At 69.1% G+C, this 21,935-nt stretch overlaps 1 protein-coding gene across 4 annotated transcripts; it reads left to right on the forward strand.

The window, feature by feature from the left end:
- The first annotated feature begins 1,345 nt into the window (after positions 1-1,345).
- NUMA1 (nuclear mitotic apparatus protein 1) lies at positions 1,346-21,783 on the forward strand. Of its 4 annotated transcripts, none has more exons than XM_083823739.1 (27): positions 3,952-4,211; positions 5,004-5,059; positions 5,212-5,284; positions 5,863-5,951; positions 7,088-7,167; positions 7,781-7,863; positions 8,067-8,147; positions 8,272-8,356; positions 9,050-9,179; positions 9,714-9,871; positions 10,558-10,675; positions 11,530-11,647; positions 11,938-12,078; positions 12,243-12,365; positions 12,846-16,400; positions 16,915-16,956; positions 18,069-18,137; positions 18,302-18,412; positions 18,496-18,714; positions 18,800-18,957; positions 19,060-19,306; positions 19,384-19,663; positions 19,756-19,892; positions 20,012-20,227; positions 20,518-20,628; positions 20,748-20,915; positions 21,210-21,783. In XM_083823739.1, the coding sequence occupies exons 3-27, from the start codon at positions 5,243-5,245 to the stop codon at positions 21,243-21,245; spliced, it is 6,597 nt and encodes a 2,198-aa protein (XP_083679865.1). In that variant the 5' UTR covers positions 3,952-4,211; positions 5,004-5,059; positions 5,212-5,242; the 3' UTR covers positions 21,246-21,783. The 4 variants fall into 4 exon arrangements, with proteins under 4 accessions (XP_083679863.1, XP_083679865.1, XP_083679864.1 ...); XM_083823738.1 differs by having other exon boundaries at positions 3,958-4,218; XM_083823737.1 differs by lacking the exons at positions 3,952-4,211; positions 5,004-5,059 and adding an exon at positions 1,346-1,507.
- The last annotated feature ends 152 nt before the right edge of the window (positions 21,784-21,935 follow it).

Below are 21,935 nucleotides of genomic sequence, written 5' to 3' on the forward strand. Positions count from 1 at the left end.
GCGGGCCGTTATCTCCATCCCCCGAGACCACGGAACCCCCTCAGGGCGCAGTTCGGGCTGGGAGGGACCTCGGGGATCAGCCGGTGCCAACCCCCGGGGACACCTCCCACCGGACCGGGTTGCTCCGGCCTTGCCATTGCCCACAGGGAGGCCGTGGTGGTGCGGGCCGGGTGGGCCCGCGGCGAGGTGGGGGCTGGTGGTGAGCCCGAAGCGCCGAGCGGTGCCGTGGGGGCCGGCTGCAGGCCGGGGGCGCAGCCCCGGGGGGGGGTCGGATCCTGTTCAACGTCTTCATAAACGCAGCGGTGGCGGGGCAGGGAGCACCCCGCGGGTGGCACAGAGCTGGCTGCGGCACCACGGGGCTGTGGTGGCCTCCTGAGGGACGTGGCCGGGCTGGGGAGGGGCTGCAGGAGCCTGGGGGGGGGAGGCCCTGCCCCGGGGGAGCTCCCCCGCGGCTGCCGGGGCCTGCGGGGAGCTGCGCAGAGGCCGGAGCCGGGCTCTCGCCGGGGGTGCCCAGGGCCAGGAGCAGAGGCCCCGGGCCCAGCCTGGAGGCCGGGAGGTGCCCTCTGGGCCCCAGGCAGCGCTGCTGTGCCGGGCGGGTGCCGGAGCCCTGGCACAGGCTGCCCGGAGAGGGGCTGGGGGCTCCTCCGCGGGGTCTCCGGCAGCCGCCGGGACGTGGGGCTGGGCCAGCAGCTCCGGGGCCCCAGGGTCCGGGGGATCGCAGGGCCGTGGGGGTGCCTGCAGCTCACCGTGTCCCAGCACTCAGCACGGCGCAGGGCTGCTGCGGGCTCACACCTTTCGCTTTCCACCGCTGCTTCTCTCCGCAGCCCCCCCGCTGCACCCCTGGGATGGATTTAGAGGAGAGGCTTCGGCTCGGGTCCCCGGGGGGCTGCGGAGCCCCCGGCCGGGTTCAGGCGGCTCTCAGGATGGTGCTTTACACCGTGACGTTCCCCTTGGCTGGCTGCTGTCCGGCGACTGCCCACGTCCTCAAGCCTGTGGCTCCGGGGTCGGGGACGTTTCCAAACGGAGCGAGGAGGCAGGGGAAGGCGAGGCGCTGCTTCGCTCAGCGCAGAAAATCACTTTTACCCATTTCCGTGCTTTAAACCCCAAACCGCCAGGTCTCGAGGCTGCCGCGGGGCCCCGGCACCCTCTCGCCGAGGGTCCCCACGCACCCCCAGGGCCGGTCCCCCCACGCCGCCCCCATCCCACGGCCCCACGGGGAGGCCCCCCCGATGGGCGGGGGGCTTCCCTTTGCCCCCCTTCCCTCGCCGCACGGAGCCGGCGGCTTTTTGTGCCGTGCGCCTTTAACGAGCGCAGCCCTGCCGTGACGTGGGGTGGCCGCGGGCCAGGAAGGGGAACCATCTCCTGCCAGCCCCGGCCGAAACCCAACACAACTTTTTCTTTTGTGCAGGGCCGCTCGCCGCCCCGGCCTCCGAGGGGTTTCGGGGGGGGGGGCCGCACACGGATGGCGGAGTGACGACGAGGCACGGGTGGCGGCCGTAGCGCTCCGGTAAGGCCCGAACAAAGACTTTGTCCGGCTTCCGTGCTTGTTCCGAACGGGGCTGGGGGGGGGGGGGGGGAAGGAGGAGGAGGAGGAGGAGGAAGAGGAGGAGGAGGCGGTGGCGGGGGGCAGCCCGTGGCTCCCGGCCCGGTGCAGCCCCCCCCCCGGACCCCCGCCCTCGGCACCGCCGCGTCCCCGAGGTGCGAACGCGGGGCCGGGGCGCGCGGCCAAGTTGCGCTCGCCAACATCCGGGAGCTCGGCCGCCTGCGCGGGGCGGCTCTGCCCGCGTCCCCCCCCCTGCTACCAGCCCCCCGTGTCCGTGGGGCCGTCCGGCGTGGGGCTGGGGGCGACACCAGGCGCTTTCTGTGGGGCGGGGGGCTCAGGGTGCGCGTCCCCCCCCCTCCCCGGCCCTACGCGCGCGGCTCCTTGGCTGGCTGCGAAGCCCGGAGGAAGGCGCCCGCTTGCGTAACGCCGTGTTTTGACTGGAGCGGGCGCTGGGGGGGGGGGACGACAGCAGGGGACGACGCCGTGGGGACGTCCCCGTGCCCCCGCCGGGGCTCAGCACCCCCCAGCCCCTTGGGTTTCCCCCCCCCCGTCTGGTCCCCGGGGCAGGGAAGGAGCCGTGCAGCCTTCGCGTTCGCGCTCCTCAGCCCCGCGGTCGTTCCCCCCCCGCTGCCTTCATGCGGAGCGTGACGTCTTCCTGCAGTGGGTCCGCGTTCACGGGGGGCTCTGTGCTGCCGTCGGAGGGGTCCAGAGGGGGAAGGGGGTCGAGGAAGGGGGTCGAGGGTGGAAGAGCCCCGGTAGCTGTGCCCGTGGAGCCGCCCCGCTCCTGGCATGCTGGAGCTGGGGGGCGAGCGGCTCGGGGGCTGCGTTCGCGCTCGGCAAGAGGAATTTTGGATGGTGCCAGGGCCAGACCCTGCCCCGGGAGCGCTGATGCTCCCCGGGGCTGCTGGGATGGAGAAAGCCTGCCGTGCCCCCGCTGTCCGTCCGTCCGTGCGCAGGGGAGGTGCGTGCCTCAGCCGCGGGGACGAGCTGTTTTTAGCCCAGCTCCCGCGCCTGGAGCCGGGGGGGCTCCTTCCTCCCCAGCGCCCGGAGCTCCGGCCAAGCCCGGGCGGGCTGCAGGTGCTTCGTGTCTCCGAGCAGCCCGAGCCGCGGCGCCTGGGCTGCCTTAAAACATCCGCGGCGGCTGAAGCTTCCGGGGATGGTCGGGGCTGGATCTGGGCTCCCGGCGGCATGACCCCGCAGATTTCTGCGGGGATTTGGTGCCTGGATGAGCCTCCGGACCGGCTGGTGGGGGGTCAGGGTGCCGTAGGGAGCACCCCCGGGGCAGCAGCACCGGCAGGGACACGGCGGTGGTGAAGAACCGGGGCACGGAGAAGGCCCTGGAGCACCGGGCGCCGTGCTGCCCGGGCACGGCCGCTCGCCCTGCCCCTCCTTCCAGGCTCCGATATCCTGGTGGATATCCCCAGGTGGGCTTTTTTTGGGTTATTTCTGGCCCTGCTCAGCCCCCACCGGCACCCCGCAGCAGGGTTCTCGGGGGTGGCACCAGGGACGGCAGAGGCAAAGGTCGCCGCGGGGGGAGCTGGCAGCGCTCCCGCGTCCCTGCCGCCGGCCCTCCGCACGTCGGCACCGCCGCAGCCGCGGGGACGTCCCGGCTGGCGGCCTCCCCGCGCTCCTTCCAGCCCCTGCTGCCGTCCCACGGGACCGGGGGCAGCCCTGTGCCCTCCCCGCCTCCGGCAAGGAGCTCGGGACCGGGCACAGCGGAGGAATTCCTGATGTGAAACGAGAGACGGGCGTCCCCAGGTCGCATCCTGCCCAGCCGAGCCTCGGCCTTGCCGCTCGCCTGGGGAGCAGGGAGCCCCGTGGAGCCTGGCGGGGACGCCTGGGGGCTGCCAGCATGGCCCCGGGGTCCTGGCACCGCAGCCGGGTGCTGCCGGCCCGGGGGCACGGGGACGGGGACGGGGAGAGCAGAGTCCACGTGCTGCTGGCACTGGCGCGGCCCGGCAGGAGCGGGGAGGACAACGGTGCTTGGGGAGCTCGCAGCGGGCCGGGCAGCAACCCGCGGCACCTCGGCACCGTCCCGAAGGCAGGGCTGGCTCTGAGCCCCGCCAGCCCGGTGGGTTCGCTCTTTTTGCGTGTTTTTTTTTTCCCCCTTTTCCTTCCCCGTTGCGCCTACGGAAGCTCTGCTCTCCCCGCCTCCGGGACAGCCGTGCCTCCCGGTGCTGTGCCGGCCTCTCCCCGAGCGCGGGTAGCTTCCCAGCCCTGAGCCGTGCCGTTTTCCTCTGGCGCTGAGACCTGGGTTTCCTGCAGGGAGCCGGAGCCGGCCTGGGATGCTGGGGCTCCCCGATAGATGCTATCTCCGCGAGGGCAGCACCGGCCGTGGCGAGGAGGCTGCTGCAGCGCCGAGATAGCCCCCGCTGCCGCGGGCAGGGACGGGCAGCGCCCAGGACCCCGGGGGGGACGGAGCCGTGACTGGGCTGATTTACGCCACCGGGGCGAGACCTGCAAGACAGGCCGGGCTGGAGGGCGGCTTCCTGCGGCAGGGAGCGGGGCTGGGGCAGCGCGGCCGCGGCGCAAGGCGAGGGCGCCGGGGGACGTGCTGGCGGTGGCACCGCCGTCACCGGCAGGTTTTGGCTCGGGAGCCGAAGCAGCCTTCCCCAGGGGCTGCGCAGGCCCCGGTGCTGCACGGCAAATGTTCAATTTCTCCTGAAAAGCTGGCGGTGAGCCGGGGCGGGGGGGGAAGGAGGGTGTGGAAGGAGGTGCTGGAAAGGTTGGGAGGTGCGGGAGGGCCGGGGCACCCGGACGGGCTCTCGCCCGGCACACCAGACCCGCCGCGCTCGGCAGAGGCCCCGCGGCTCGCCGCCGGGTTTCTCCCTCGTCGGAGCCCCTGGGAGGCGGAGCGGCCCCGTGCCTGCGGCGGGGACGGGTCCTGGGATCCTGCCACAGCGAGGGCGGCGGCGGCAGAGCCGGGGCTCCGGGTGCAGCCTCTCGCCGGCCTCCCGAGCTCGGGAAGTTCGCGGGAAGGCTCCGTGCTCCCCAGCGGCGGGCTCCTAGAGGAGGAGGAAACGACGGAGCCTCCGTGCGAACGTCCCCAAATCTCAGCGGGGAGACCCGGGCGGCCACAGCCGCCGGTGCCGTTCCCCCTCCTCGTGTCCCGTCCCCAGCACGCCGAGCGGAGACGAGGGCGCCCGGGCAGCGCTGTGACCGGCACCGGGCTCCTGGCCGCACCTGGGCGCTGCCCCGCGGAGGCGCCGCGTCGCTCTCCCGGCCGTGCGTTCCCCGGGGAATTTGGGTCACCCGACTACAATTGCTGCTCTGTGCTGTCGCTTGGCTTGGCCGCCGGCTGCTCCCCCCCCGCGCCCCCTCCGCCGCCGTCCCCTCGCGACGTGAGGCTGGAAGCGTCCCTCCCGGCCTGCCTCGGGGACGCTCGTGCTCGAGCGGGCGCTCCGACCCGCGGGGGGGGACAGCCGGGGACAGGGAGCCCGGAGCCCCGCTGTTTCTCCAGCCCCGCTGTTCCTTGCTTCTCCGGACCGAAAATGAGGACGCCGGCCGCTGCCCCCGGTAACCCAGCGCGTCGGGCAGAGGGCAGGTCCTGCTCCGACAGGCACCGGTGCCCGGCGTCACGTGCGGGCTGTACAGGAATGTAATTGCTACGTTTGGCCTTTAATTGCATATTTTTTTTGTTTTTTTTCCTCCTCCGTTGGCATTCCTAGGTCCGGGCAGCGATCCGGCAGCCTCGCAGAGATGCCTCTCCACGCCACGAGAGCCGCGGCTCTCCTCACTTGGGTAAGGCGTCGCCGCGCCCCGGAGCGGCTCTGCGGCTGGCGGCGGTGCTGGGGGGGCTCGGCTGCTGCCCCTGCGGGCGCTGCCGCCCGGGCTGGGGACCCTCCGTCGGCAGCTCGACGCCGGGGCTGGTCACGGTGGGGTTTGTAGGAGGGGGCTTGCTCCTGCCGAGCAGCCCGAAGCGCTGGGAGGGCTCGGTCCTGCCTTGGAAACCAGCCCGGAGGGCACGGCCGGCGTGGAAGGCGGGAGGAGCTGGGCCAAAAACGTCCTGCGGGTCCTGCCTCGTAAATCGCAGGATGGTTTGGGTGGGAAGGGACCTTAAAGAGCATCCACGGACGGGGACAGAGCTGTGCCGTGCCTGGGCGAAGCATCACCGTGACGAGTGGGCTGCGTGCCAGCCTGTCCCGATGGGGGCTGCCCAGGGGCCGGGTGCGGGCATTGCCTCCGTTCGTCCCGGCGGGGCGCTGGGAAGGGGGGGGGGTCCCTGCGCCACCAGCACTGGTCCCACTGGTGGGGGAGGCGGGGGTGCTGTGGCGCAGCTGCCGGGCTGCTGCCTGCTCACCGTCCCGTCCCCTCCCCAGGTGAACAGCACCAAGGTGTGCGCAGATCCCCTCGGGGACCTCTCGCAGCTCCAGGACTGCCGCGTTTTCATCCAGATCATCAACGAAATGTGAGTCCCGGGGGCTCTCCTGGCCGCGCGCGTGTGCGTGGAACTTTATGCGGTTCCTCTGCTGCTTGGGCGAGGAAACAGCCGGCGAGTTGTCCTGAGCCTCAGCCTGGGGGGTCCCGAGGAAGCTCAGGGTCTGTGCAGCAGCTTAAGGAGCGGCAGCTCTGCCCCGTGGCGCTGTCCCGATGGCTCTCGGGGAACGGGGGGCCGCTCCCGAGCACGAGGTGCGGGGCCGTGCTCGGGGCAGGGATGGAGGAACTCCAGTCCCAGGAGCTGCGCTTGTCCCCTGTGAGCGGGGCTGACTGAAAGCCGTAAACCGCAGCGGGCGCTGCAGCTAGGACGGGGCACGCGCTTAATTAGCGACCCGGCGGGGCGCTGGGGGGGGGGCGGCTGCGAGGCTGCGCCCCGGCCGAGCACCGCTCGGAGCCTGCCTGCTATAATTAACTGCAGTGCGGCGTAACGAGAGCCTGCTCCGAGCGGGGCGCTGAGGGCGCTGGGCGGGCAGGAGGGAGCTGGGATATATTTAGCCGGACCTGCTCAACCTCCCCGGCCCGAGCTGTGGCTGGGATTAGCAGGGATCACCGGGGTGTGCTCAGCAGGCAGCCGGCCCGGCCCGACCCGACCGCGGCTTGGGAAGGGGGTGGTGGCAGGGAGGGCGTCGCAGGGGCTGCCCCGAGGGCGAGCTGCCTTTGGTCGGAGGGGGCCGGGAGATCCCACGGCACCAGGGAACGGGAAATCCTCGTGCCTGCACCTTCCCCGGCAAGTCCCCGCGTCTGGCGGTCTGAGAGCAGCCGAGGGTTCGGATGCAATCCCAGCGGAGCGCAGGCCGGCGCGGGTCTTAGGCACGTGGCCACCGTTTGTGTCGGCTGCCGCTGAGCAAAAGCCTGGTCTTGGACCAGAGCCATGGCAGAGGCAGCCTCAGTTCCCCCCCTTAAATCCGGCGCGGGCTCCAGGGCGGGGGGCAGAGGCGTGTGGGGCTCACTCGCCCACACGGTTCTGGCGCGATGGGGGATTGCTCGCTTCGCTACCGAGGTGGCCCCGGGAAAGCCCCTGCTTGCAAGGAGCTGCCTCTCCGTGAAGGCAGCCTTTGTTCAGCCTCTCCGTAAAGCTCTGACGCGGCCGCCTGCGCTCTCTTGCAGCCACAAGACCGAGGAGGGGCAGTCTGCCCTGGAGCAGCCCCTGCCGGAGCGAGCAGCCTTCATCCGCAGCTTTCTGCAGAGTAAGAGCCTGCGCCGAGGGGCGCAGCAGCCCCGTGCCCACCTCTGCCAGGGCTCGGTGCTGTGCCTGCGCACACCACGGGCAGCGGGTGACCCCGGCCACACCGCCAGCTCTGCTCGGTGCAGGCAGGGCTGCCCAGAACCCAATCTGGGAAGTCCTTGCTGGCCAAATCCAGCTGGGGAGTACTCACCGCAGCAGGGGCGCTGGGCGCGGAGGTGCCGTGTCCCACCTCGCAGCGCAGCAGCCGGGCTGGTGCCGCTGGCGGAGCAGCAAAAGGCACGGAGCGATCCCGAGGGTGGTCAGAGGGCTGAGGGCGAGGGGGAAAAAACCCAACCATGGGTAACACCAGGGGCTGTGCGCTGGTGGCTCAGCTCCGTGGCGCAGCCCCACTGGTGCCTCGCCGCCCGGGCCCCTTCTCCAAGGGCGAGCATCCACGGCGCCCCTCGGAGCGAGCCCCTGGCCTGGGGTGATGGACACCCGCCGAGGGGTGGTGGGTGACGTATCCCACCACGAAGCCGTTCCCATCACTCTGCCTCCCTCCTCCTCCCTCTGCTGCTCGTCCCCAGTCGGTGGCAGGGCCCCCGTGTGACTGGAGATCCCATTTGGTGTTGCAGAGCTCTGCAAGCACAAATCGACCACCGAGAACCTGGTGTCAGCGCAGAAGCTCCTGGAGGGAGAAGAGCTGGAGTTGGCCAAGGTACCGCCGTGCCTAAGGGGTCCTCTGTCCCGGATCGAGTCCCTGCTGCCACGTACCAAGCGTGGGGTCTGGAAGAGACAGCCGTGTCCCGGGGGCCCCGAGATGGGGGGGGCTGCACCCCAGGGTGCTGAGCGGCTCGGGGGCCAAACCCGCGCATGGCTGGTGCTGCCCGGCTCCTCTCCTGATGCTCTGCCTCGTTGCAGGTGGCCGTGCTGCTGCTGTACCACAGCTCCATGAGCAGCAAGAGCTCTGGGAACTGGAACGAGTTCGACTACCAGACCCAGGTACTGCCCTGGTGCCAGCCAGGGGCCGGGTGGGCGCCCGCCCGCGTCCCCCGCAGCCAGCACCGGCCCCTCGGTCCCAGAGCTGCCGCAGGGCAGTGGCTAAGCCCCGGCTCCTCTGGCGCAGGTCGAGCTGGCAAACATCCTCAAGTTCGTGCTGGACAACGAGGAGAGCCTGACTGAGAACCTGGAGGCGTTTCTGCAGAGGAGAGGTGAGCGCGGTGCCCGGCGCGGTGCCCACCCCGCGAGCCTGTGCTGCGGGCACCGATGGGCTGGCGTTAGATGAACCTTGTGCAGGCAGAGCAGGCTGTCAGACGTGGGTTTTCCCTAGCTGGCATCTGTGCAGCACCTTGTTAACAATGAAAGGTTGTTTGTCTTTGTTGTGGCAATGTCCAGACGCCAGCAGGGGGGCACAGAGACAGGCCCTCACTTCTGCAGCAGGGTGAGATGTTCCAAGTGCTGCGCGCTGCCCGGCTCCCGTGCTGCTAGCATCTGAGCAGCGCAGGTGGCTTTTTTCCAGAGCATAAAAACTGCTGGTTTTTCCCCCGTTTGCACTGCTCCAGCTGCCAACCAGCCCAAGGCCCCGGGCTGCTGCCTGTCGCACTGAGCACCACAAAAGCGTCCCGTAAGGGGACAAAGGACAGGACAAAGCACAGCCTCGTCTCCCCTGAGAACAGGCCCTTGGGGACGGAGCTGGGGGGCCGGGCGCATTCCCGCTGTGTGGGTGGAGGGGGGCAGGAGGGATGTGAGGCCTGTTCCAGCTTTTTGGCCAGGCTGACCCGTCCCGGAGGGAGCCTGCGGTCACCTGGGCGTTCAGAGCTGAGGCTCCACCTCTGCAAACCCTCCCGGTGTGAGCCCGAGGCCCGTGGCCTGCCCCTCACCTGCCCCTCGCTCCCGTGTTCCAGCAGCGCAGCCCTCGCCCGGCGCGTGCAGCAGCGGCTCGGAGGAGCGCTCGCCGGGGCTCCCCCACCCGCAGGCGCGCGAGGTGCGCTTCCTGGAGCTGCAGAAGGTCGCCTCCTCCTCCAGCGTCAACAGGTACGTACCGGGGGGGGAGAACGGACGATGGGACCCACAAGTGTCCTTGGGGTGCACCCACACACCCCTAGGAGGGCCCCTGCTTGCCACGGTGCTCTCCTGGTGCAGGCACCTTGGGCTCGGCGTTGTGATGTATGGTTGTGAGCTGCGGCCAGGCTGCTCTGTGCTGCTTTCACCCCAGTTATTTTTTGGCTCTGCAGCTAGCACAGACACTTCCCGGAGCAGGTCGTGGTCCCCTCCTGTCCTGGGGTGGCTTGAGGAGGGCCAGGCTTGCATCACTGCTGCCATTCTGGCAGCAAGCGTTAAACCTCCACCTCTGGAGCACGCTGACTGCTCTGCGACAGGCTCTGGCAGCGGTGGAAGGGGGAAGGACGCTCTGTCCCGGAGCTGGCTTCGTACCTGCGGGCTAGAGGCTGGCGCTGGGCTGGGACAGGGGGATTCCTGCTCGGGTGGTGGCATCGCAGCGGGTCTGGGAGCACCGGGAGCTCCTCCCTGCCCCTCCGGATAACCGAGCGAGGCGTTGTGGTCCCGCAGCATCCTGCCCGGCCCGCCGGCCTCGCCCGTGGGGGACGTCATGCAGACCCCCCAGTTCCAGCTGAGGCGGCTGAAGAAGCAGCTGGCTGTGGAGAGGGACAACCGGGACGAGCTGGAGCTGGAGCTGGCAGAGAACCGCAAGCTCATCACGGAAAAGGGTCGGTAGCTGGCGGGGCGTCCTGGGGTGCAGGGGGGGGGGTCTCTGGGACTGAGACCTCCTGTGGGTTCTGGGACTTGCTGTAACAGCTCTGACCCCCCTGCGCCCTGTGCTCGGGCACGGTCTGTCCTGCTGGACCCCAGGTGAGCGCAGCCTGCGGTTTTGGGGCTTTTCTGCCGTCCCGAGCAGCCCGGGCACCTTGGGGCTGGCCGTGCCTCTGTGGGGCCACGGCTGCACCAAGGAGCCTTGCCTGTTAGCCTGGAACAAAACGTGCTGCAGAGAGCAGTGCTGGGGGGAGCCAAGGCAGCTCCAGCGCTGTCATAACAACTCCGAGCAGGCAGATCTTGGAGGTTGCTGTTAGTCCTGCTGCCAAACGGCTGGGAACAGGCTGGCAGGCGTAGCAGCCTTCCCACCCACGTCTCGAACGCTCTCTGCGCCGGGGATTTCCCGTGGCGCGTACGGACGGCGGGTTCCTCCTTCCCTCTTACGTCCCCTTGTATATCCTGAGCAACAGAAGGCACCTGGAGCTGTGCTGGTGCCCCACGGCGGCGCTGCCAGCCTGGCTCCTGGGTCCTCGCTCAGTGTTTTCTGAGAGCTGGGGGGAGGACAGAGCTCCCGCCCTGCTGCCGGGGCCGTGCAGCAGGAGATGGTGACGCGCCCGTTTCCACCTCCCTTCTCTCGCCGCAGAGGCGCAGATCACCATGATGCAGCACCGGATCGACCGCTTGACTCTGCTCAACGAGAGGCAGGCTGCCGACCAGCTGGAGCCCAAGGAGATGGAGGAGCTGAGGGAGAAGAACGAGAGGTAACGCCCCCGGGGGCTTCTGCTGCCCGCCTGCTGGGCCGCTCCTCGGCACTCACACGTCCTTCGGCTCCGTGCTGTCCGTCTTTTCCCTGGTAATGCACAAGCCAGGGCTGAGAGCATATCATTCTGCTGCTCTCGGCCACTTCTGCACGTCAGCAGCCAGCTCCTTTATGGGAAAAGGGCACGCTGCCCCAAATGTAGCCCCCCAGAAGAGGCTACAGCCTACGGGGAGGCTTTCCCAGCTCTGGGACAGGCTCTGTGTCCCTGAAAGCTTTCGGGGAGATATTGGATGCTGTTTCCCAAAGGTTTGCATTGCTGGAGCCCAGCCGTTGTGTTTGGTGCAGGAATCTTCAGCACAGGCCACCCAGCTCATGACGGGCTGCAGCTAAGTGAGCCCAGAACTGCTTTTGGCCTGAAACTCTGAGGCTGATGGCAGCGGATGGAGCTCTCGACCCTTTCCCCTTCCCGAGCTGCTCGCCCACGAGTTTGATCAGATCTGATCTGGGCTTGAAAGTCGCCTGCTGTGCTGTCCCAGTCCCTGCCCTGTCCCTTTCCCAGTGGTGTGTTTGCTTGGGAAGGACGCCCAGCTCCAGCCTGGGGGGGTGATTCTTTGATGTGTTTTACACTGCAGAGGGCCAGCTGCCTCTCCCTTCGGCTCAGGGTGCTCAGGGCCCTGCAGAACACAACCACCTGCCCCGGCCCTGCTCTACCCGGCAGCGCCAGGGCCCAGCTTTGGGCTGGGTTTGTTACGGTGCCCTCTCACTGCCACACAGTACACCGGGTACCTTCCCCAGCAGTACCCCGCAGCGTCAGCCCAGCGGTGCCCTCACCTGTCCTGCTCTCCTCTCCCGCAGCCTGCTGGTGCGCTTGCACGAGGCCCTGAAGCAGTGCCAGGACCTGAAGACCGAGAAAGGCCAGATGGATCGGAAGATCAACCAGCTCTCCGAGGAGAACGGGGACCTTTCCTTCAAGGTACGGAGGAGCGCTGTCCCCAGATTTGTACCCCTGCACCCCTCAGACCAAGGGCAACATCGGCCTTAAAAATTCAGGCTGTGTTCGCTGTGCTTCCCACGGCTCACCGGGCACCAGCTACATTTTGGCTTTGGCCTCCCCAGTCTCTAAGGGACGTTGCCCGCGTTCGGTGCCTTGGATGCAGGGTGGCTGACGAGGCCCCGCGAGCACCCAGGATTTGGGATGGCCCCGGCTGTTTCCGTGCGGGGTGAGCTCAGACTGACTGCTGCCTGCCCTGCTTCCCTCCGCAGCTGCGGGAGATCGCCAGCCACCTGGTGCAGCTGCAGGACGCCCTGAACGAGCTCTCCGAGGAGCACAACGCCGCCCTGACGCAGTCCCAGGAAAAGCAGGCGCAGCTGGAGGGCGAGCTGCGGGCTGCCCTGCAGGAGAAGGTGAGGCTCTGGGGCTGCTCCAGCGACCAGCGGCGAGGCTGCGGCCGTCACGCCGGTGACAAAGCACGAGACGAGGCTGTCAGAAAGCTCGCAGAAAAAAGCTCGGTGACTGCCCCTGGCTGCCCTGCCTTCTGCCCTGCTCCATCACCCGTCTCTGTCCCCAGAAATGCCTGGAGGAGAAGATCGAGATTCTCCAGGGGAAGATCTCCCTGCTGGAGGACCAGCTGGCCAAGCTGGGGGACCGCAGCACGCAGGAGAAGGGCGAGGTCATGGGCGACATCCTGAAGGTACAGACAGATCTCCAGTGAGGAGAGCCGGCCCAAAACTCCTCTGGCTGTGGAGCAGTGCCCAGCAAAGCCTGCCCCGGCGTGGGGAGGGGGCGGTCAGGGGGCAGAGGGGACAGAGCTGGGTGCTGTCTGTGGGTGCCGTGGGGCTGAGCGCCCCGTGCACGCAGTGTTTGGGAACAGCTCCCCGCATTGCTGCCGGCCGCCCCAGCCCCAGTAGCGCAGGGCAGCTGGGGACGGAGCTGCATTTGTGCGTGGTGTGCACAAATGCGTGGTGGAATAAGGAGTTTGCTCTCAGAAATGGCCCAAGGCGTTTGAAGGCAGGGCTCGTGGGGGTGCGGGGGGCTCAGGGAGGGAGGGAGGGAGCGTGCCCGGCTGCTCCCGCTGGCGTGAAGCTCTTGTGAAACTGTTGGGTGCCGCTTGAGTAACGTCTGGGGATGTTTTTGTTTTCTTTTTTTTCCTCCTTCCTCTTCCCTCTGCCAGCTGGAAGAGCTAAAGCAGGAGGTGTCCAGCCTCACTGCCCAAGTGATCGAGCTCCAGGCCTCCATCCTGCGCCTGGAGGAGGAGAAGAGCCAGCGGGAGGCAGCCCTGCAGGCCGAGCGCAGCCGCTTCGAGGAGGAGAAGCTCCAGCTCGGCGGGCTCATCGCCAGCCTCCAGGGCTCCCTCGCCGAGCTGCGCCTGGCCAAGGAGCAGCTGGAGCAGGACCTGCGGGCGCAGGAGGCGCGCCTGACGGCCCAGGTGGACGCGCTGACGGCCGAGGTGGAGAAGCTGAACGGCTTCCTGCTGCAGAGGGAGCAGGAGGCGGCCGGGCTGCAGCAGCAGGTGGAGCAGGAGCGGGCGCAGGCGGAGGACCTGCGGCGCCGGGAGCAAGCCTCGCAGGAGGCCGTCGCCGGGCTGAGCCGCCGCGTGGAGCAGCTGAGCGGCAGCCTGAAGCACAGCGAGGAGAAGCTGGCGCGGGTCACGCAGGAGATGGAAGGGGAAGCCAGGCAGCTGGCCGCCCTCGGCGCCGAGTGCGAGAAAGCCGCCCAGGAGAGGGACGCGGCCCTGCAGGAGCTGCAGCGCTTCCAGCAGGCCAAGGAGGCGCAGCTGGTAGCCCTGAGCGGCCAGCTGCAGAGCCTGGAGAAAGCCCGAGAGGCCTGCCAAGCCTCGTCCCTGGAAATGCAGCAGGAGAAGGCTGAGCTGAGCCAGAAGGTCCGCGAGCTGGAAGGCCGCGTCCTGGAGCTCACCGCCCAGTGCCAGCAGAGCACGGCCCAGGTGGGGACGGCTGAGGCGCTGAAAGCCCAGCTGCGAGAGCTGGAGGGCAGGCTGAAGGAGAGCCAGCAGAAGCTGGCCGACCGGGAGAAGGTGGCCAAGGAGAACGCGCGCCTGCAGGAGCGGCTGCTCTTCCTGGAGGAGTCGGTGCGAAACACCGAGGGCATCCTGGAGGACGAGAAGAGGAGGGCGGCCGAGAGCCTGGAGGGGAACCTGGCCAGGATAGCGGAGCTGGAGTCGGAGAGGCAGCAGCTCGCGCAGCGCCGCGACCAGGCGCTGCAGGAGAGGGGCGAGGAGCTGGCGAGGAGGCAGGCGCTGGAGGCGCAGCTGCAGCAGCTGGGCGAGGAGTGCAGGGAGAAGACGGCGGCGCTGCAGCGGCAGCTGGCAGAGGCGTCCTCGGCTGCCAAGGGGGAGGAAGGAGAGCGCGGGAGGCTGGAGGAGAGGGTGAGGGCGCTGAGCAGGGAGCACGGCCAGGCCTGCCAGCAGCTGCAGGCCGAGCAGGAGAAGGTGGAAGAGCTGGAGGCCCAAGCGAAGCGCCTGGCCAGCGAGCACCAGGACCGGCTGGCCGCGCTCCAGGCCGACTTGTCCAGCGCCTGGGCGCAGGCGAAGGAGAAGGAGGGCGAGGGGCAGAAGCTGAGGGCCGACGTCTCCGCCCTGCAGGAGAAGGTGGCGGCCTCCGAGCGAGCGGCGGCCGAGCGCGTGGCTCAGCTGGAGGCGGAGGTGCGGCGGGCGGCCGAGGCGCTCGAGGGCGTCTCCAAGGAGTTGTCCGAGGAGAAGCTCAAGCGCAAGGAGCTCGAAGCCACGGCCAGGCACCGCGGGGAGCAGGAGAGTGAGAGGCTGCGGGAGCGGGAGCGCGAGGCGGAGCGGCTGGCCGGCGAGGTGGCGCGGCTGAGCGCGGGGCTGGAGGAGGCGCTGCAGAAGCACGGGCAGGACCTGGCGCGCCGGGACGAGGAGGCGAAGCGCCTGCAGAAGGAGCTGGAGCAAGCCAAGGCGGACTGCGCCGCCGAGAAAGCCCGCAAGGCAGAGCTGGAGGTGCAGCTGCAGAACTCCATCAACGAGCAGAGGGTGGAGCGGTCGGCGCACCAGGAGGAGCTGGCCCGCTCCCTGGAGCTCATCGAGGAGAAGGAGGGCGAGCTGGATGAGCTGCGGCTGAAGAACGTCTCGCGGGGCGAGGAGCTGAGGGACCTGCAGAAGACGGTCAGCAAGCTGAAGGGCGAGCTCGCCTCGGTGGAGGCGGTGAAGGAGCGGGCTTCCAAGGTGGACAACGAGCTGCAGGGCTTCCTGGGGGCTGCCAGGGCCCGCGACGCCGAGATGGACAGCATCAAGGCAGTGTACTCAAAGGAGGTGTCCCTCAAAAGCCTGGAGGAGAAGATTCGCCACAGAGAGCAGGAATCCAGCTCAAGTCAAGACCTGTACCAGGAGAAGCTGAAAGAGGCTCAGACGCTGAGTTTGGAGGTGGAGAGGCTGGAGCAGAGGTGCCGGGACCAGCAGGACACCATCGCTGCGCTGGAGAGGGCGGCGGCCGAGGCCCGGGCTGCTGCGTCCCAGCACCAGCAAGCGGAGCTGGAGGCCTCGAGGAGGGAGGCGGCTCAGCACAAGGAGAAGGCCTCGGAGCTGCAGAAGCTGCTGGAGGCCGCGCGATCAGCCCAAGCTCTGCAGGACGGCGCCGTGGAGACGCTGAGGAAAGAGCTGCAGGACAAGGGCAAAGAGCTGTCCCAGAGCAGGAACGCCATCGCCGCGGCGGAGAAGGAGCTGGCGTCCCTCCGCGCCTCGGCTCAGGAGAAGGGCAGGTCGGAGGAGAGCTGGAAGGAGCAGATCTCCCAGTGCATCCAGGAGATGGAGAGGAAGAACAGCCTGATCGGCAGCCTGGAGCACGAGGTGTCCATCCTGCACCGGCAGGTCACCGAGAAGGAGGGGGAGAGCAAGGAGCTGAAGCGCCTGATCGTGGCCGAGTCGGAGAAGAGCAAGAAGCTGGAAGAGCGGCTGCGGGTGCTGCAGGCGGAGATGGCCACCGCCGCCTCGCGGGCGGCCGAGAGGTGCTCGCTGATGAAGGTGGAGGTGCAGCGGTGCCAGGAGGAGCTGGAGAAGCAGCGGCTGACCATCGAGGCCCTGAAGAGGGACCGCCACTGCCAAAGCGAACGCGAGGAAGAGCTCCGGCAGGAGGTGAAGGTCTGCCAGGACAAGTACTTCCAGAAGGAGCAGCTCCTCTCCTCCCTGCAGCAGGAGCTCAGCAGCGCCCAGGCGCTGGCCGGCGAGCTGGTGCCGCTCAAGCACCTCTGCCAGCAGCTGCAGGCTGAGCGAGCCTCCCTGGAGAGCAAGCACCGCGACGACCTGGAGCAGAGGGCGAAAGCCGCCGGCGTGCTGCAGGCAGAGCTGGCCCGGAGCAAGCTGGAGGCGGCCGAGGTGCCGGCCCTGCGGGAGCGGGCGGCGGAGCAGGAGCGGGCGCTGCAGCGGCTGCAGAAGGAGGCGGCGAGCTACGCCGAGCGGCTGGCGGGGCTGCAGCAGGCCAACGCCAGGCTGGCCGAGGAGAACCGGGGGCTGAGCGAGACCTCGAGCCGCGGGCAGCAGCGGCTGGACGCGGAGCTGGGCCAGGCGAGGGAGAAGCACGCGCGGGAGCTGGAGCGGCTGCGGCTGGAGTCGGAGAAGCTCGTGGCGGGCAGCCGGCAGGAGGTCGAGGAGGTGGCGAAGAAGCTGGAGGCGATGAGCAATAAGTACGAGAACGCCAAGGTGAAGGTGCTGGAGGAGAGGCAGAAGTTCCAGGAGGAGAGGCAGAAGCTGATGTCTCAGGTAAGGGGCTCGCGGACCTCCCCGCTCGGGTGCCCGACGCGGGCTGGGGGAGCGCAGGCAGAGCCTGGTGGGGAAGGCGCTCATCTGGCCCCCCTCAGTCTCGCTTTCCCTGGCCGTGAGGCTGCTCTGGGCAGCTCTGTCCCGCTGAGGGAACACGTCAGCTCCTCCAGAGCCTTGCCCCTCACTTACTGGCAGGGCTCTGGTGGCTTCCAGCCACGTTGGTTGCCCGAGAACTTGCTCGCCAAAAGCCACTGCCCTCCGCAGCCAGGGCTCTGCTCCCACACCACCCCTTTTGTTCCTAAGCCGGGGGGGGGGGGGGGGGTTCTTAGGGCCCAAATTCACAAAGGTACGTGGGGAATGAAGTGTCAGCAGGGCTTGGATCTCCTACAGACCTGAGTCCTCCTTAGCCTGGGCCGCTTGGCGTGGGAGCTGGGGGGGTCTGGCCCCGCGAGGGGCAGCGTGCCCTGCGCCCGCGATGTGCTCACGTCTGCCTTTTGTGCTCGCCCCGCGACAGGTGGAGCAGCTAGAGGTATTTCAGAAAGAGCAAGCTAAGCAGGTAACGCATGCGAAGTGCCGGCTGCTTAAACGGTGACGGTGCGTGGCCCCGGCCGCTTCCCAGCAGAGCCGCCTCCTTGTGAACTGTTTGCAGCGGGGACCCTGCTGCGGGGTGTCCCCGGAGCGCGTGCCGCAGGCGCTGCTTTGCTCCAGGTCTCTGGGCTCGCGCATCCGCCCCTGGGGAGTAGGAACGGGGGCCCACGAGTCCTCAGCTCGGAGCTGCCTTGTCCTCAGAGAGGAGGTGCTGGCGAGCTGGGAACACCCCTTTTTTCCCACCCTCTTTAACCGAGGGGGGCAGGCTGACGCTGGGAGGAGAGCGCCGAGGTTGCACAAAACGTAGACTTGGCTGGAGATGCCTTTTTATTATTATTATTTTTTAAGCAGCGCCCATCTCGGAGCCAGCACTTGGGAACCGCTGCTGCTCGAGCAGATGTGGCCGATGCCCGCTCCAGAGGCTGCCCCCAGCCCCTGCCCCACATGTGGCCAGGAGCCTGTGGGGCCAAGAGGGGCCATCGGCTTGTGGGAGGGACAAAGCATCCCCATCCTCACCCCCAGCCCCCGGTGCTGCCGCAGGACGCCCGGCCTGGCTGCGCACGGGGCGAGCTGGAGGCAGCCGCCCCGGTCCCTCAGGGGGACGCCTTGTGCCAGGGGTGGCAACAGCCCCTTGGAGCCCCGTGCTGAAATTTGGCACGGAGCAGCCCCGCGGGGCTGGGCCTCCTGCTGCTTTATCCCGCAGCAAACCGTTGGCAGCGGAGGCGGTTCCTCCAGCTGAGGGCGCGGGGGGGACGCGGTGCCGCGTGCCGTGCTGCGCCCCATCTCCTCTCGTCCTCCCCGCTGAGGGGTCTCGGTTTGCTTCTAGTGCCTGGCGGCTCTGTGCTTGTAGAGCAAAGCTCTTCTCTTCCCCGCAGGGACTAACACGGGGCAGCCCTAAGCTGCCTGCCTCGGGTCTGCTAACCGACACGCGGGGTGCTGGGTGCGGGGTGCTGGGAGCCGTCCTGCGCACCGGGGCCGTGGGAGGGAGGAATTCACAACCGGGGCTGGTTGTGGCAGGGGGGAGTTTGCGGCCGGGAGCCCTGTGCCCGGGGCTGGTGTAACAAATCCGTGCCCTTCCAGGTGGAGGAGCTGAATAAAAAGCTGACCCAGCACGAGAAGGCCACCCGCACCCAGCAGCAGCGAGTTAAGGTGAGTCGACAGGGACCTGAAGCTGTGTCCTGAGCCGGGCTGTCTCCGGCGAGCCCCGTGGCTCTTGGTGGCCTCTTCGGCTCCCCGAGAGCTGTGGCTGTGCTGCTCGGGTGGCACAGGGATGGGGGCGGCTCTGACTCGCTGCCTTCCCTCCCCACGAGCAGGTGCTGGAAGGCGAGCTGCAGACCGAGGCCACCCGCCAGCAGGAGAAGGTGGCCGAGCTGCAGGAGCAGCTGGCCCAGAAGGAGCAGGCAGCCGAGCACTACAAAGCCCAGGTAGGCTGCGAGCCGCCAGCCCCAGCCCTGCCCTGTGGGAGGCTCGATGGGCTGCAGGTTTTCTTCCTTCCGCTTCTTCCTAGATGGAGAAGGCGAAAACTCACTACGACGCAAAGAAGCAGCAGAACCAGGACCTGGCGGAGAAGCTGAAGGCGATGGAGCAGCTGCAGAAGGAGAACGCGGAGCTCAGGACGGAGTCGGAGAGGCTGGCCAAGGAGCTGCAGCAGAGCGTCCTGCAGGCCAAGGAGTCAGAGCTGAACTGCAGGAACCTCACCAGCCAGGTCCGCAGCCTGGAGGCTCAGGTGGGCACGGCGCGGCGGGGCTCTGCCTTCCTCCTCCTCCTCCTCCTCGCCTCGCAGGGCCTGCCTCTCACTGCTCCTCTCCCAGGTGGAGTTTGCCGATCGGCAGCTGCGGGAGCTCGGCAAGTTCCAGGTGACGGCGGACACGCTGAAGAGCCGGGAAGGCTTCCGTGAAAAGCCCGCCGACCTCAGCACCGACAGCCTCGACCTCAGCCTCGACGAGCTGCAGCCGCTCAACTCCACCAGGTAACGCTGTCCGCGGCTCGGGGGGCCCGGTTCTGCTGCCAGCATCACAAACTCTGGCTCCTGGTGGCGAACCCTCGCGTCGCCCTCCCCCCTGTCCCGCAGGAAGGCTGCCCGCTCGCAGTCGGAGGCCTCGGCCGTGCCAGACAGCGCGGAGTCGCGGGCGTCCCAGCGGCTGCCCCGCAAGGTGGAGTCCCTGGAGAGCCTCTACTTCACGCCCATCCCCAGCCGCACGCAGTCCAAGCTGGAGGGCAGCGCCAGCTCCCTGGGCGACCTCTCCCTCGACTCGGGCTGCAGGACCCGCTCGGCGCGGCGCCGCACCACGCAGATCATCAACATCACCATGACGAAAGTGAGGGCACGGCACGACGCAGCGCGGCCCGGGGGCTCGCCGCGGGCTCTGACCCTGGTTTTTTTTCCCTCTCCCAGAAAGAGCCCAAGACGGAGGAACCGCTCAGCGCAGACACGTCCTTCTGCAGCGTCCGCTCGGAGCAGCCCCAAAAAGCCGCCCCGGGCAAGGGCCGGCTGCGCTCGGCCACCTCTGCCCGCTCCCTCGCCAGCTTCCCCTCGCAGGAATCCCTCGCCAAGCCCGAGACCTCCTCCCCGCAGGAGACCCCCGGCCACTCGGCGCTGCTCAGCCTCCCCGGCTACCGGCCGGCCACGCGCAGCTCCCTGAGGCGCTCGCAGGCGGGCAGCAGCTCCAGCCTGGGTGAGTCGGGGCAGGGGGATGCTGCTGGGGGGGGGGGGGGGGCTGGGGGCTGCGCCTTGCTGCCCCCCCAGCCCTCACCGCTTCGGTTTTAGGCCGGAGCAGCATCTACCTGGGGACGTGCCAGGACGAGCCGGAGCAGCTGGACGACTGGAACCGCATCGCCGAGCTGCAGCAGCGCAACCGCGCCTGCCCGCCCCACCTGAAGACCTGCTACCCGCTGGAGAGCCGGGTAAGGGGGCAGTTTTTGGGGCTGCCCCTGCCCCGTCCCCGTCCCCGCTGTGCCCGGAGGCCGGTGCTGGAGCGCGGCTGGCCCCCAGGGCAGCCCCCTCAGCATCGCCCCCTCCTCAGCCCTCCAACTCACTGGGCACCATCACGGACGAGGAGATGAAGACGGGCGACCCCAAGGAGACGCTGCGGCGCGCCAGCATGCAGCCCGCGCAGATTGCCGCGAGCACGGCCGCCCGCCGCAGCACCCTGAGCGCGGGCTGGGCCGGGGGCATCACCACCCGGCAGCAGCGCAAGCGGCTCTCGGATGAGTCCCACCAGGGCCCCGAGACCCCCGAGGTGAGCAGAGCCCCTGGGCCCACCGCAGGCACCCCCAGGAGCCGGAGGAGTTGGGGGGGTGCTGCCAGGGACCTGGTTATGGCTGCGCATGGGGACCCCTGGGGCCAGTGCCTCCTGTGGGACAGGGCTGGCGCACTGGGGGGGGACAGCTCCGAGCTCTTCTGCCTCCCCCAGCACCCCCCCAGGCTCTGCTGCAGTCACTCCCCTCCTCGCTGTGTGCTCCCGGGGATGTGGTCCCACGGGCCTGGCCCCCAGCTGAGGTCCCCCCCCCCTTGTCCCCTCTCTTCCAGTCCAAAAAGCCCGTCAGCTGCTTCCCGCGTCCCCAGACCCCCCGGGACCGCGGCGAGCGGCGCAGCTCCCAGGTCAGCCGGCGGAGCGAGCAGCAGGCACCCAGCAAGCAGGCGAGTGGGGCCGTGGGGGCTGGAGAGCAGAGGAGGGGGGCCGGGACCCCTCTGGGACCCCCCTGGGACCCCCCCCGTCCTGCCCAGAGCTCCTCACAGCCCCACGTCCTCCCCCGCAGGCCGAGAGGCGCCAGTCGATGGCGTTCAGCATCCTCAACACCCCGAAGAAGCTGGGGAACAGCCTCCTGCGCCGGGCCGCCAGCCGCAAAGCCACCCCCAAGAACTCGCCCCACGGCACCACGCGCCGCTCGCCCCGCATCGCCTCCGCCAAGTCCCCCAAGGGCAAGGTGGGCAAAGGGGGGGGTCGTCCCTGAGCCCCCCCCCCCTCCCGGGGCGTGGGGAGGGGAAGCACAAGCTCACCCCACGCCCCCGCTATGGGGCACGTGAGCTGGAGAGCAGATGGCTGTGAGGCACGGCCTCATCCCCCGCCCCATTTCCGTGGGGCAGCGGGACCGGGTCCTGCTGTCGGGGTGGGGTGGCCGTCCCCGCCGCGCCGCCGAGGCCGTGGGTGCAGGCACAGCTGCCTCCACTGCCCCCCACCCCGGGGTGACCCCCCCCCAACCCTCTGCTCTCTCTTCCAGGCCAGTCGCAGGGCGCTCAAGGACACCAAGTTCTGAGGGTCCCCAGCCCCGCGCCGCCAGCTCTGCCCGGACCCAGCCGCTGCCCCTCGCCTCTCCCTGCCAGCCCCAGCAGCACCGGGACCGGGAGCAGTGCCAGGGGTGCTTGGGGCCATCGCGCCCCCCCCCCGACATTGCTCTGCGTGTCCCAGTAACACCCCTGAGCTGTGTGGGGCGTGTTTGCTCCCCCGGGCCACCTCCGTGCCCCTGTCCCGGCTCTGCTTTGCCCCAGGGCCGCCCCAGTCTCTGTGCGGGGCCAAATCCTGCCCTGCCACAGGGGTTTGAACCCTCCCAGGGCTGGGGGGGGAAGCGGGGGGGGGCTGGCCCAGCATCAGACTGGGGCAGAGCTGCCAGGGGTTTGGGAGCCCCTGGGGACCAGGGCGAGGGGAAGGGGACAGCCAGGCTGGGCAGGGCCACACACCCCCGGCGAGAACCTGGTTCCCTGCTGCCTGCTCTCACCCTGCGGCACTCCTGGGGCAAGAGGAGACATTTTTAAAGTGTTTCTACTTGTAAATAAATTGTATTTTTCTCCTGCTGAGTCCTAGACTTGGTGTGTCCCAGCCCCGCTGCAGGGCCCGCTCTTTATGTGCGGCTGTGCTGGGTGGGTGCCCGGGGCAGGGGGGGGGTTGTACAGCTGCAGCATCCTCACCACCCCCTGGGGCTGGATCCAGATGTCCTGGGACCAGTACG

This window comes from Anser anser (assembly GCF_964211835.1).
Source record: "Anser anser genome assembly, chromosome: 1".
Classification (NCBI taxonomy): Eukaryota; Metazoa; Chordata; class Aves; order Anseriformes; family Anatidae; genus Anser; species Anser anser.

Coding starts and splice junctions, on each gene's coding strand:
- NUMA1 (XM_083823737.1), top strand. CDS start 5,243: ATGCCTCTCCACGCCACGAGAGCCGCGGCTCTCCTCACTTGG. Junction 9,872..10,557: donor CAAGCTCATCACGGAAAAGG/GTCGGTAGCTGG, acceptor CTCTCGCCGCAG/AGGCGCAGATCACCATGATG. Junction 19,307..19,383: donor TCAACATCACCATGACGAAA/GTGAGGGCACGG, acceptor TCCCTCTCCCAG/AAAGAGCCCAAGACGGAGGA.